We start from the raw sequence: 12,117 nt of genomic DNA on the forward strand, positions 1-12,117 counted from the left end.
TTGTCAGGTAATGGCTTTATATTCCTGTTAATATGATACATTACACGCATAATAGAACTTTTGATGTAATGAATATACAACAAACCGCAAAATCGAAAAACAAGACCTTTTCTTTCCCCCCCATTGTTGTAATATAAGCATGGTTGTCTAAAAATCGCAATATTGAAGTGATCTGTGGTTGAGTAACACACATAAAAATATCACAAGTCAAGTTTTTCATCCAGTATAACCTCTCTGTATAGAGCATTTAGTTATTGCACCAAATCTATTTTAGTTTTACAGGTACACAGATTTAAAGTAAACTAATGTTTTTACAGTCTTAAACCATGATCTCTACAATTACAGTACGATACAGAGGAACACCCACAGCATATTTGTAACACAGCATTGGATAAGAATTAGGTTTAGAGCTCAGTGAATTTCAGAGTCAGACTCATGACATCTATAAAAGTTCACAAGTAAAATTTGTTTGGTTGAAATTCAACAGTACAAAATAAACAAATGCTGCTATATGATGTTGCTCGTTTAAGTCTCCCTTCCCTGAGAAATTAAAAAAACACCCCTTAAAGTAAATTTCCAGCACTTACACAACAATTTGTCATTTGTTAAGGCTAAAAAAATATCACCAGTTTTACACACTACTTTACCGTTTTACTTCTTTTCATTAGCACCCACTTTTCCCTTTACAAACATGGACTTTATTCAACCAGGAAACAGAACTCTTGAGTATCAAATTCATCTTGGTAAAGACAGACAGCATTAACCTAACATAGTTCAATATTAGCTTTTCTAAAGCTGAAACCAGTCTCACAAGGGATTCAAGACTTAACAGATGTAAAGTATTGCTTCAAACAAAAAATGAAGAAAAGAATACCCTTCAATGCATTAATTAACTCTTCATAATCAATACCAAACAATACTAAGTATATATTTTTCCCCTGTTGCAAGTTTAGTGAGGAAGAAATGAATTTACATGCTGATTTATGCAGATATACTGAAAATCATCAACTGGGAAAGCATTCAAATAGAAAGAAGAACTTCTTTATCCTGACCCAAAATGAAAACATCTTATCAGTAAAAATAATCACTAGAAGTTTTTAATATGGTATGATTCCATTACATTAACCCTTCTAAAATTGGTAGTGTGCATTTGGCTTTTTTCCATTGTTTCAGAGGGACAGGGAATAACGTTAGACCGACCGGCAGCTGTGTGTCTATGGCATGCCTGGTGTAAATTACTGTTGTGCAATCAAGCCCAGATTAAGTATCAGTAATGGGAGGTGGGGAGTGCACAGGTACTGGCGTATGTCATCTTATCTCTTATCTTTTCTGACCTTGTCCTTGGCCAACATGGTCATATGTCCCAGAAAGTTTCATAACACCTGGCCCTACTTATGTGGACGTAGATGGAGTTTTTTTAAAGGAAGCGTGACAAAAGAGAAAAAGTTTAAATCTCCCCATGAATGAAATCTCATACAGTTAAGAGGAGAAGCAAACCATCAGAGTTCGCATTGCTCAAAAATGTAAACTGCACGTGTACTGAAGGGGATGGTTGCTTCATAAACGGCAACTTCAGAGCACGCATGACAATTTGGTTACGATGTTCTCTCCCATTTATCAGACTTGATAAGGAGAACAAAGTGCATAATGAATACTGCATATCTATTATTGATCAAATATCCTTGCTATTGCTGGCTAACTGAATTTTAATACCACGCGATTTACAATGCGGCATACATGTTTAATACCAGAGTCATTGGGATGAAATAGCCTTTTGCATGAGGCTAAAATTACAGCAGTTTAAGTGTCTTGTCAAACATTATATTTAAAAACCATTAGCACTATGAGTTAACCATTTACTGGCTAGCTTATCGTAGCATAGAGAGTGGAAACAAGGGGAAACACCTGGCCTGGTACAAAAAGGAATCTTCTATTTAGAACCTCTTACTACCACATTTGATCATTTTCAATTAAGATTTCACAAAGTTGAAGAATAAAAATAAAATAAATCCTACATCTGTAGGATGGTCTGGTTGTTGCTCGGCTAAAATCATGCATAACCTGCCTGCCAAGTGGACTAGTGTTGGCGCACCTTTATTGCACTTGTTCCCCTCTTAGAGACCTTCTTTCACAAGTACAGGCATGCAGTTCTCATTTCTCCTCCACTATTTTCTTCAGGCAGTCTACTATGTCTTTGCCACTGACCCAAGGTTCAATGTTTGTTTTGAACTTGGCAGACTGCTGAAACTCCTTTAGCAGCCTGTGCATTGGAAAGTCTTTCCTGGGGAAAGCCGTGTCCCGGGGCCCCAAAGCCAGACAAGGGCAGGCGTCATTGGCCCCATCTCCAATATAGAAGACCCTCTGAAAGGGAACGCCGCCACGCTCCTTCTGCCGCTCCGCCAAATACTCCCGAAGGATCACCTGCTTGCACATGTTATCAGGACAACGGGGGCATGAGTGCGAGTGGAAAGAGAGGAGCACAAGCTGACCAGCCGCATTAAAACTGGATGGGTTTGTGAAAATCTTTCTGAAAAGGTCACGCACCCCAGCATGCCTAAGCCAGGTTTCAATAAAATACATGTTGGCATCGGAGACCACCACAAGCTCAAAGTCCTCCTGGTGGCTCTGCAGATACTGGAAGAGATTCATGAGGCCTTGATTTGGTGGGATCTTCTCCACTGCTGAATGGATGGAGTCTTTAGAGACGCCCTGCTCAGCCATGTAGGCCAAAATCTTCTGCGTATTTTCATTATACTGCCCCTCCCTGTAACTGTTTTTCAGCCAAGCAGGGAGCTCTTTGTCTGGCAGAGTACGCACCAAAGCATCGTCGCTGCTTTCGCAAATGATGGTCTCGTCGAAGTCAAACAACACCAAAAAGCGTTGATCCTGTGGTGCGGCAGGCGTTAAAGGAGCTGTCATCTTTGGTGAGTGATTTCTTTCTGGGGGGGGGGGAAAAAAAGCAGAGGTGGAAGGAATGAAACAGAGAGCCCTTTTTTTCTCACCGTCAAGGACAGCAGACTCTGAAGCACACTGTTTTATAGCATCCTGGTGTAAAACTTTAATGGCGAGAAGCCAAAAAAGCCATCAATCAGAGTTTAAATCACAGAGAGTTCAGGGTTAAATTAAACTGAAGCACCAGAGGAAAACAACAACATGCATTAAGACTCTTAATGAGGCTATGAGCTGAAGGGGAAATGTGTGTTTACAAGAGTAAAGGAAGGGAGTTTAAATGAAACAAAAGTACCTCATAAACAGGATGTTCATTACAATTAATGAAAGAAATGAAAAAAACAACAACAACCCCAAAGAAGGGCAAATTGTTAAACTCTTTATCTAAATCTCTTTCCACACAAACATGCCTTCAGTCCTTTTTAAAATCATTTATTTAAACTTAGAGGCCACATCTTCCAGCAGTGCCAGTCTCTTGTTTACATAGCTGATATATAGCACAAGGCTTCCCCTTTTACAGGCCTGTTGTAACTCCAGCGAAGAGAGGGCTGATTATGTCACAGACGTTTGGTGGGATGTTAAATCTACTGGAGTAGTTACTGTGAAATGTAGACGTTTTTATGAAAAGAGCTATGATTCCTCTGAATTGAAGAAGAACAGGAGTGTATATTTTGAAAAATGTAAAGCTTTAACAATTTTTTCCCCTGTAACCTCCTTTTAGTTTTCATGCCAAGTTTTAAAACATGACATAAATATGTCATATTTGCAGATATGGCAATTAATCTTTAGACACCTCATAGCAGAAACGAAAAGCAAAGGTGCTAACAGTGGGATGCATTCCACTTGTGGGGCGTGTGTGTGTGAAATGAGCCATTATTAAATTCACGTGAGCATTTTCCCGCCAAGGTAGGAAACATTAAAAGTGGCAGATCAGAGAAAAGAAATGATTTGATAAGAGATGTCACATGTCATCTGCATCACTACAGAAAACAAAACAAAACAAAATCAAAATTATAAAAGAAAATTGTAAAATAATCAATGCCAGTGTTTCTGACACTTTTGGATGAGTAAACATTGACCCAGGAACATAATTGGTGTTCCTGGAAACCAACATAACAGGAGTGTGATGAATAACGAATACGCCCTAGAAGGCCAGGCTGATTTTACAAGCATGTTATTAACCCAGTACTGCAATCTAGCTGTACCTGTGACTGCGACAGAGGGCATTGGGTGCATACAGAAAGTAAAACAATAAGACCTGACTTGATCGATTGTTAATATTTGCACAACATTCGTAACATGTTATGCAGGCTGCCTCCAGGAACTAAAAATGACATGCAACCTACAGCTTTGGTGCACACATGTGCCAAGTGAGCACAAGCCTGATCTCCCCAGCAGCCACTGCGTTATTAATAGCACACATTTACACACTAAGCTATCTAATTTTAACCCCGGCGAACTATTTCTGTATGAGAGGTTACCTCTGAAAGTCATAAGCCGGTCATTGCATGAACGGAGCAGAATAAAAGGCTGATGTAACTATTTAAATGTGACACACGTTAAAAATAAAAGAAGAAGAAAAATAACACAGAGAGGAAAACGGCCTACCGGTGGAGGGCATATATAAGCGGGGATGGTCGGCTAGGTGTCCGGCTCCCAGATCCGCATCCCAGTGACGCGGTAAGATTTTTTAAAGGAGACTCCACAGCGGATCGAGGGTATTCCCATTTAAAGCCGTTGCGTCAAGCAAGCCGACGTAAACACGTGATTTCCGCCATGACCTTCCAAAGTAAAAGCTTCAGCGAGTAGCTTAAGTGTACTTGGTGAACCTATATTAAATGTATGGTACACTGTTACGGTTATGTAAACAAATACGACAGAAAGTGATACCATGCCGAATGTGCCCAGGTATTACTTTTTTGTCCTCTACAAAGTTTAAGATGAACTAAAATTGTACATTTTTGCAAATACAACAGTTATTATAAACGTACTAGTAGCTTAAATCTCATGTGTGGTGAATCTACTGAAAATTGTCCCATTTTATCTCATCCAAGTACTTCATAATACATTCTTACTTTAAAACATGAAACGCAACCTTTAAACAGACAGGACATTATATAAAATTGTGAAATGTCTGTGTAGGTTCTCAGTAATCCAGGTCATAGTAGTTGTAAGAGCCTCATCCCAATCCGATTTACTCCCTGTTAGACCTCTGCCTTACCATCACATATTTGAAATACAATAAGGGTTGTGTCACTCAAAGGTCAACATCTTTAAAGAAGAAGCTCAAATAAAGAAACACCTACTGGTTTATTCAAGATGACACTTGGTTAAAAATCAAAACACAAGAGGTAGAGGTTTCATGAACACATGAGCTGAGTGGATGAAAACATCAAGTTCACCAAAAAATAGATACCTATTTGATTCCCATTGGAGTGGGTATTGTAGGTCAAAGGGTAGGTCAGAGACCTACCACCCACTGGAGCATAAACGTTCCCTATGAGGCTGAAAGGAAATAAAAGGAATACACATGTAAAGAAATCTCTTAAAACATATGATGGGATAGAGCAATATCTCAGAGGTTTCACCCCTCAGCTGTGATGATGTTAATGATCATTTTTCACACCTTGGCTCATGTGGCGACACACATGATCAATAGTGGGTTAATGACAAGTTCAGCACATGGAGTTATCTGAGCTTAAGAAGCTTTTAGGGGTCCTTTTGCTTTAAAATTCAATTCAATTTTCAATTCAGTTTTATTTATATAGCGCCAAATCAAAACAACAGTCGCCTCAAGGCACTTTATGTTGTAAGGTAGACCCTACAATAATACATACAGAGAAAAACTCAATCATACGATCCCCTATGATTGAGGCATTCTTAACAGTATAGCAGCTGTCCCCATGCTGTTTCTGGGTCTGGCCTTAGCACACCCTGTAACTGGACTCTGTACCTCGGTGTCGTAATTTACAGAGCTGGCCTACCGGGTTTAAAGTACATTTCAGTTTATACAACAGTACTATTAGCTGACCTACTAATAACTGACAAGTAAACTGATAAATAAACTGCTTTTTTTCCTTTTCCTTTGCACGTGACGTGTTGCAGGTCGGAAAAAACTCAAGCTGTCCCTTCGCCTGATGGTGGAAATATCCCTCTAAAAATATACAGAGGCATTCTTGTATCAGCAGCAGTCACGAGTATGAGATTGTTATATACAGCTAACAGCTAAGGGTTAAGAGGTTTGACGTTCATAAATCCTAAAAGATACATTGTCATTTTATTCCTCTGCATGTGTGTGAATGCTTCTTCTATAAGCCTAGATAAATTTTTGCCTACATCCAATTTGTCGTATGGCTACTAGAATAACTTGTAGTTTAAAACTATGTACATACAGTCATATGAAAAAGAAAGTTTTAATAGGACTTTATGAAAAAAAAGATTAACTTGTGTCTTTGGCAGCAGTAGCTTGTTATAAGCATTTTCTATATGACTTGCCCCGTTTTACAGCATTGCTTTAGGTCATTGAGATTTTCACACACTTGTTAAGGGTTTTTTAACGACCCTTCACTTGTTAAGGGTCTTTTAACGACCCTTCACAAGATTTCAGATGGGCTGAGATCTAGACTTTAATGGGCCATTCCATTGCAAATTTGCTTCTGTGCTTGGACTCATTGACATATGCATGCCCTATTTTAGGCCAAGCTTTAGCTGTGAGGTTGCCTCACATTTGACACTAGATTACTCAGCAGTTTCTCAACACCTTAATTACTTCTTAACACAGAATAACTGCTATGATGCCTTCCAGTAAGGTTTTAGACAGAACCACAGCACTGAGACTGCTCTGACCAAAGTGTTTAATGACATATGTCTGAATACAGACAGTGCAAAAATGTCTGTTTTAGTTTTACTGGATTTCAGTGCAGCATTTGATACAGTTGACCACAACATATTACTCAAACGACTGGAGAACTGGGCAGGTCTTTCAGGAACTGTACTAAACTGGTTCAAAACATACTTAGAAAACAGGAAATACTTTGTATCAATGGGTAACTTCACATCTGAGCAGACAAGTAGTCCCCCAAGGTTCCATCTTGGGACCCCTTCTGTTTAACATTTACATGCTCCCACTGGCACAGATTATAAAGAACAACAAAATAAACTATCACAGCTATGAAGATGACACACAAATATATCACAATGTCACCAGGAGACCGAGGCCCTGTACAGGCTCTTGGTAAATGCATTGAGGAAATTAATGACTGGTTGTGTCGCAATTTTCTCCAGCTAAACAAAAACAAAACAGAAGTAATAGTCTTTGGAGCCAAAGAAAAATGATTACAGGTCACCAGAGAACTTCAATCTACACACCTAAAAACCACCAACCAGGCGAGAAATGTGGGTGTAGTGATGGATGCAGGCCTAAACTTATAAAAACACATTAAGACAATAACAAAGTCAGCTTACTATCACCTCAAGAATATTTCAAGGATAAAAGATCTGATGTCTCAACAGGACCTGGAAAAACTAGTCTATGCATTCATCTTTAGTAGGCTTGATTACTGTAACAGCATCTTTACAGGTCTACCTAAAAAACCAGTCAGACAACTACAGCTCATTCAGAACTCTGCTGCTCGAGTCCTTACTAAGACCAAAAAAGTGGACCACATCAGTCCAGCTCTGAGGTCTTTACACTGGCTGCCTGTCCGTCAGAGGATAGACTTTAAAGTTCTGATGCTGGCCTATAAAGCTCTGAATGGTTTAGGACCAAAATACACCTCCTGGATCCGGTTTTTTATCAGTTCCCAGAGTCAGAACCAGACACGGAGAAGCTGCATTCAGCTTTTATGCTCCATATATCTGGAACAAACTCCCAGAAAGCCTCAGATCAGCTGAAACACTCAGTTTATTTAAATCCAGGTTGAAGACTCACCTATTCTCAGCTGCATTTGAATAAAGCACCAAATCCACACTGTTTTACTTTTAAGCTTAGATTTCAAAACTTACATTTTAACTACTGATTTTATCTACTGTTCCTTTCTTTCCCCCCCATTTTAAATCATGCTTTTTATTTGTTTTTATTTTTTAAATGTCTCTGTAAAGCACTTTGAATCACCTTGCTGAACACCTTGAATTGTGCTATATAAATAAACTTGCCTTGCCTACTATAGATTAGGTGTTCCCTGTGCTTGACATTTGGTATGAGGTGTTGGAGGTGTGGTTTTTACCAAATATGGTTTTGTAGAGACAAATTTGCTGGAACCCCCACTCCTGGGAAAGTTGTGACATTTTTGTGGCGTTAACACAGCTGAATGCTGCAGAACAACAAACTGTCAAAACGTCTGCTTTTACAGACAAGGTGGTGATCGGTTAATAGCAGCGCTGACTGCTACTTACTTTCTCAATCCTGTTGATGTTATTTTCTGTCCTACTGTAGAATATCATTAATGCAATTTTAGTATTTGAGGTTTATATAAGTACCATTTATCTGAGAAATTTTTCTGTGAAATAATTTAATTTTCATAGGTTTATCAAATTAGACTGTATATTACTGCTTACTTCAGTTTAAAAAAAATGTTTTAATTTATGCACATTTCCATAAGAATACGTGAGTTTCCTGTAAGTGTCATGTAGGCTAATGCCCAAAGAAGGGAGCTCTTTGAATATATTTTTTCAGCAACACAAAAATAAAGTTGCCAATAAATAATCTGTCAGTGTCATCCATGGTGGATGGTCATAGGCATATCCACTGGCTTCGTGGTGAGTAAATGAAGCTAAATCAAAGGTTACAACAGTATGCAGGACGAAGAGAAGCAAATATGTTTCTTCATATACTGTCCATCAGTTTCATGTTAAACCTACCAGGGATCAAAACATTACTGCAAATAAATTTCTTTCTGCTCTGTATTAATGTATGATGTGTCATAAATGAGCAATGATCTGTAAAAACAACACTATGATCTCTTACCATTAGCGAGCTGGAAACAGCGATCAGCCTCTGAAACGCTGCTCTTAAACATGTACATACAGCGACCCCTGCTGGTTGCCATATATACTTAAAAATCAAAATTCATCTTTGCGGTCAATTGATGGAAATAAAATAAAAACAGCAGCACAGTACGGAAGCTGTGATCAACTGTCGTGCAGGGCGGTTTCATCGTCAAACCTAGTGATTCAACAGCAGTCTACAGGTAGAGGTCATTATGGAGTCAACTCAGTCACAAGATGTGATAATCCTTTAATAATACAGACATGTTAGTGCCATATGAACATAGAAGACGTTTGTTTGAACTGTGTATACAAAGAAAAAAGAAACAGTAACACATTAAATAGTTTTGGAACAACACTGTCACACAAGCAATGGAAGTAATTACACTGCAAATTAGATGCTGATAGATATGAAACATGGTTTAGGATAATAATGATAATAATGACTTTCAATTGTTGAACTGAGATTTTTAATGAAGCCAGAATTTACAAAGAGCTTTTATTTATTTATTTATTTTAAACAGACAGGACCTCTTTGGATGTTGATGTATGAAGCATCTGTCAAACTAACGCAAATACACTTTAATTAGAGCCGTCTGTGCAAATTAGCATTTTTGTGGATGAATTCCTGTTTATTTCTTAATATGAAACATTTGATAACAAACGCTACAGTACAGCTTCTGAATAGGCAACATAGTGGAGAGCTGCAACTCTCAGTGAGCACTATAGGTGTCGTTCACTGCACGCACCAGTGTGTGTGAATGGGTGGATGACTGGATGTGTAAAGCGCTTTGGGGTCCTTAGGTACTAGTAAGGCGCTATACAAATACAGGCTATTTACCATTTTTAATTCTGCATCAGTTTATGCATAACCAACAATCACGGAGAACATGAGCGGACAGTTACTATTGAGCAAAGCCTAAACACTGGCTCAAACCCGTTTGTGTCTCCAATCACATTCATTTTAGCAAAGCTGCTTGCAGAGAGGAATTAGAGGGCTAAAAGAAATCACTAAACTTGACTAATTTGTTTATTCAATGTTGCTATATCGCTAGGTGGTTAACATTCATCCGTCATGTAGGGACTGGGCTTGTGGGTTCAAAAATGATACAAGTGAACAAAGCCTGAAAGACTTCTACGTGAACCTCCGCTGGAAACATCACAGAATGACAAAGACTCCAGATCCCACTCAAAAATCCACATCACATCTTATTTCAAACTAGGAGAAGGAATGCTGGCCAAACTTAACAATACTAGTCCAAGTCGCCTAAAGAAATGTCACAAATGTAAATAACATAAAACACTGTCTGTGAAACTTTGTTACAAGTGCTCTACAGAAACCGGCTCTGCTGGAAAGGGAGGTGCAGTTTGAGAGTTAAGCTCTAGAGACAGAAAGACACAAAGCAGCACTGAGAGGGTGGAGAGAGGAATGTGAGGCGCTGGGATGGTGTGGACGGAGGGAAAACTCTTCCTCTTGTGCTCTGGATCCTCCGCTTCGAGCATTGAATTACACCCACATCTGGACAAAACATCTGCACTACTGAGCCCCAACGCCACTTATATAGGTCATCCATTCAAAGGAGCAGATATGCAAGCAATGACCAAAAGACAACATCAGCAACAACAGAAAAAAAGTATAAAATGCATCAATGCGGAGACAAGGAATTGCTAAGTAACACGCGCTGTAATCCTGTAAACTTTGATTGTAACGATGGCAGTGAAGGATTTAAGAACGCATCTAAAGCACAGAAGAAAACTGAGGAAAGAAACCTGCCTTGAAACGGTTCGCCAAACTGTTTCAGTGGGACATTCTTTGGAAGAAAACACAAGAGTGACTGCCAAGGCACGGAAGTCCCTCTAATTGTTATTCACAGTTGGCTTGACAGCAGTGGTGAAAGCTGGTTTCAGATTTGGCACAAATAAGTGAGGAAACTGCAAAAGCGACACAATAACACACCGACACAGGCTTTCCTTAAACAAAGATCTGTGTAACAACATTTGTCACTGCAGAGTAAGTGGGAGAAGAAAAAAAGGCATCTCATCATTACACACATTAGTAGGGCAATAATCACAAGTGTTATTCGTATTAAACAGGAAATAATTGATTATTGTTATTAATTCACATAATTATCAGGATTAATATACTTAAAAAAAAACTATATTTAGGTGGAAGGTCTTTCTGCAGAACACATGAGCTGTTTGAACCCTCAAATGCATCCAGATAACATAATTATGGTCTTTTTTTTTCCAAAATTAATAACAAATGTTGAAAATTTGGAGGAAAGTGTAAAAGTGAATGATCAAAATCATAAATTACAAATACAAAATTCTTTTGTTAAATAAACTTGCCAATCTTAATGGAAATTCTTCTTTTAGGGTGATCACAAAATTCTCAGAACATGCAAGCACCCCACTTACTTTAAATTGAAACACTGTCCTTATTTAAGTTGAGTTTTTACCCTGAATAATACCCAAAATGACATACGCTGACACTGTATGATTGAAGATCATTTTCATGCATAATCCAGCCTGTGTGGAGTTAGATATGTAATTTTTGCCTGTGTAAAGACAGGAGATTGTAAAAACCAAACAACTGAGGTGCAAACTTTCCGCTTTGATTAAAGGGATTTGACAAATATTTTGGATGAATTGTTTAGAAATTAGACATTTTCAGAACCTCAAAATTAATTTGACAACATAGCCAAGGTGAGAGCTGCTCACTTGTCATTAATGACAAATGAAGTGGACAGAATATCTGAAGTGTTGAATTTGTATTGTATAACTTTTCATTGTAATGTTAAATATGAACCTCAGAGAGATTAGGCTAGAAAAACAAAACCCACCAGTGAGGTAGCAAAACCCTTAGGAATGGTCAGATCAACAATCTGATAATTTCTAAAAATACGTGCTGACCAGGTAAAGAACACCAAAAGCCCGCTGAAGATTTCCCCCCCCAATGATTTAACCCCTCCCCCAAAAAAAACCTACTTTGAACTACTGAAGTCAATAACACCCTTGAGGCAATCGAGGACTACAATCAAGGGATGGCTTCATTAATGGAAATGCAGAGGGTCTTACAACAAAGTGCAAACCTCTAGTTACACTCAAGGCAGCCATAGACTTTGCCAGAAAGCATCTAATAGCCTGCACGGTTCTGAAAACTGAGAAATATGGGGAAGGAAC

At 38.6% G+C, this 12,117-nt stretch overlaps 1 protein-coding gene across 1 annotated transcript; it reads right to left on the reverse strand.

The window, feature by feature from the left end:
* Positions 1-4,669, reverse strand: LOC309712752 (putative phosphatase phospho1). Its single transcript, XM_082543815.1, has 2 exons — positions 4,558-4,669; positions 1-2,939 (listed from the first exon to the last, which is right to left on the reverse strand). Exons 1-2 carry the CDS (start codon positions 4,568-4,570, stop codon positions 2,152-2,154), a joined length of 801 nt encoding a protein of 266 aa, XP_082399941.1. The 5' UTR covers positions 4,571-4,669; the 3' UTR covers positions 1-2,151.
* Positions 4,670-12,117: the final 7,448 nt, after the last annotated feature.

Source organism: Aulonocara stuartgranti (genome assembly GCF_965226115.1).
Source record: "Aulonocara stuartgranti genome assembly, chromosome: 8".
In the NCBI taxonomy this organism is placed as follows: Eukaryota; Metazoa; Chordata; class Actinopteri; order Cichliformes; family Cichlidae; genus Aulonocara; species Aulonocara stuartgranti.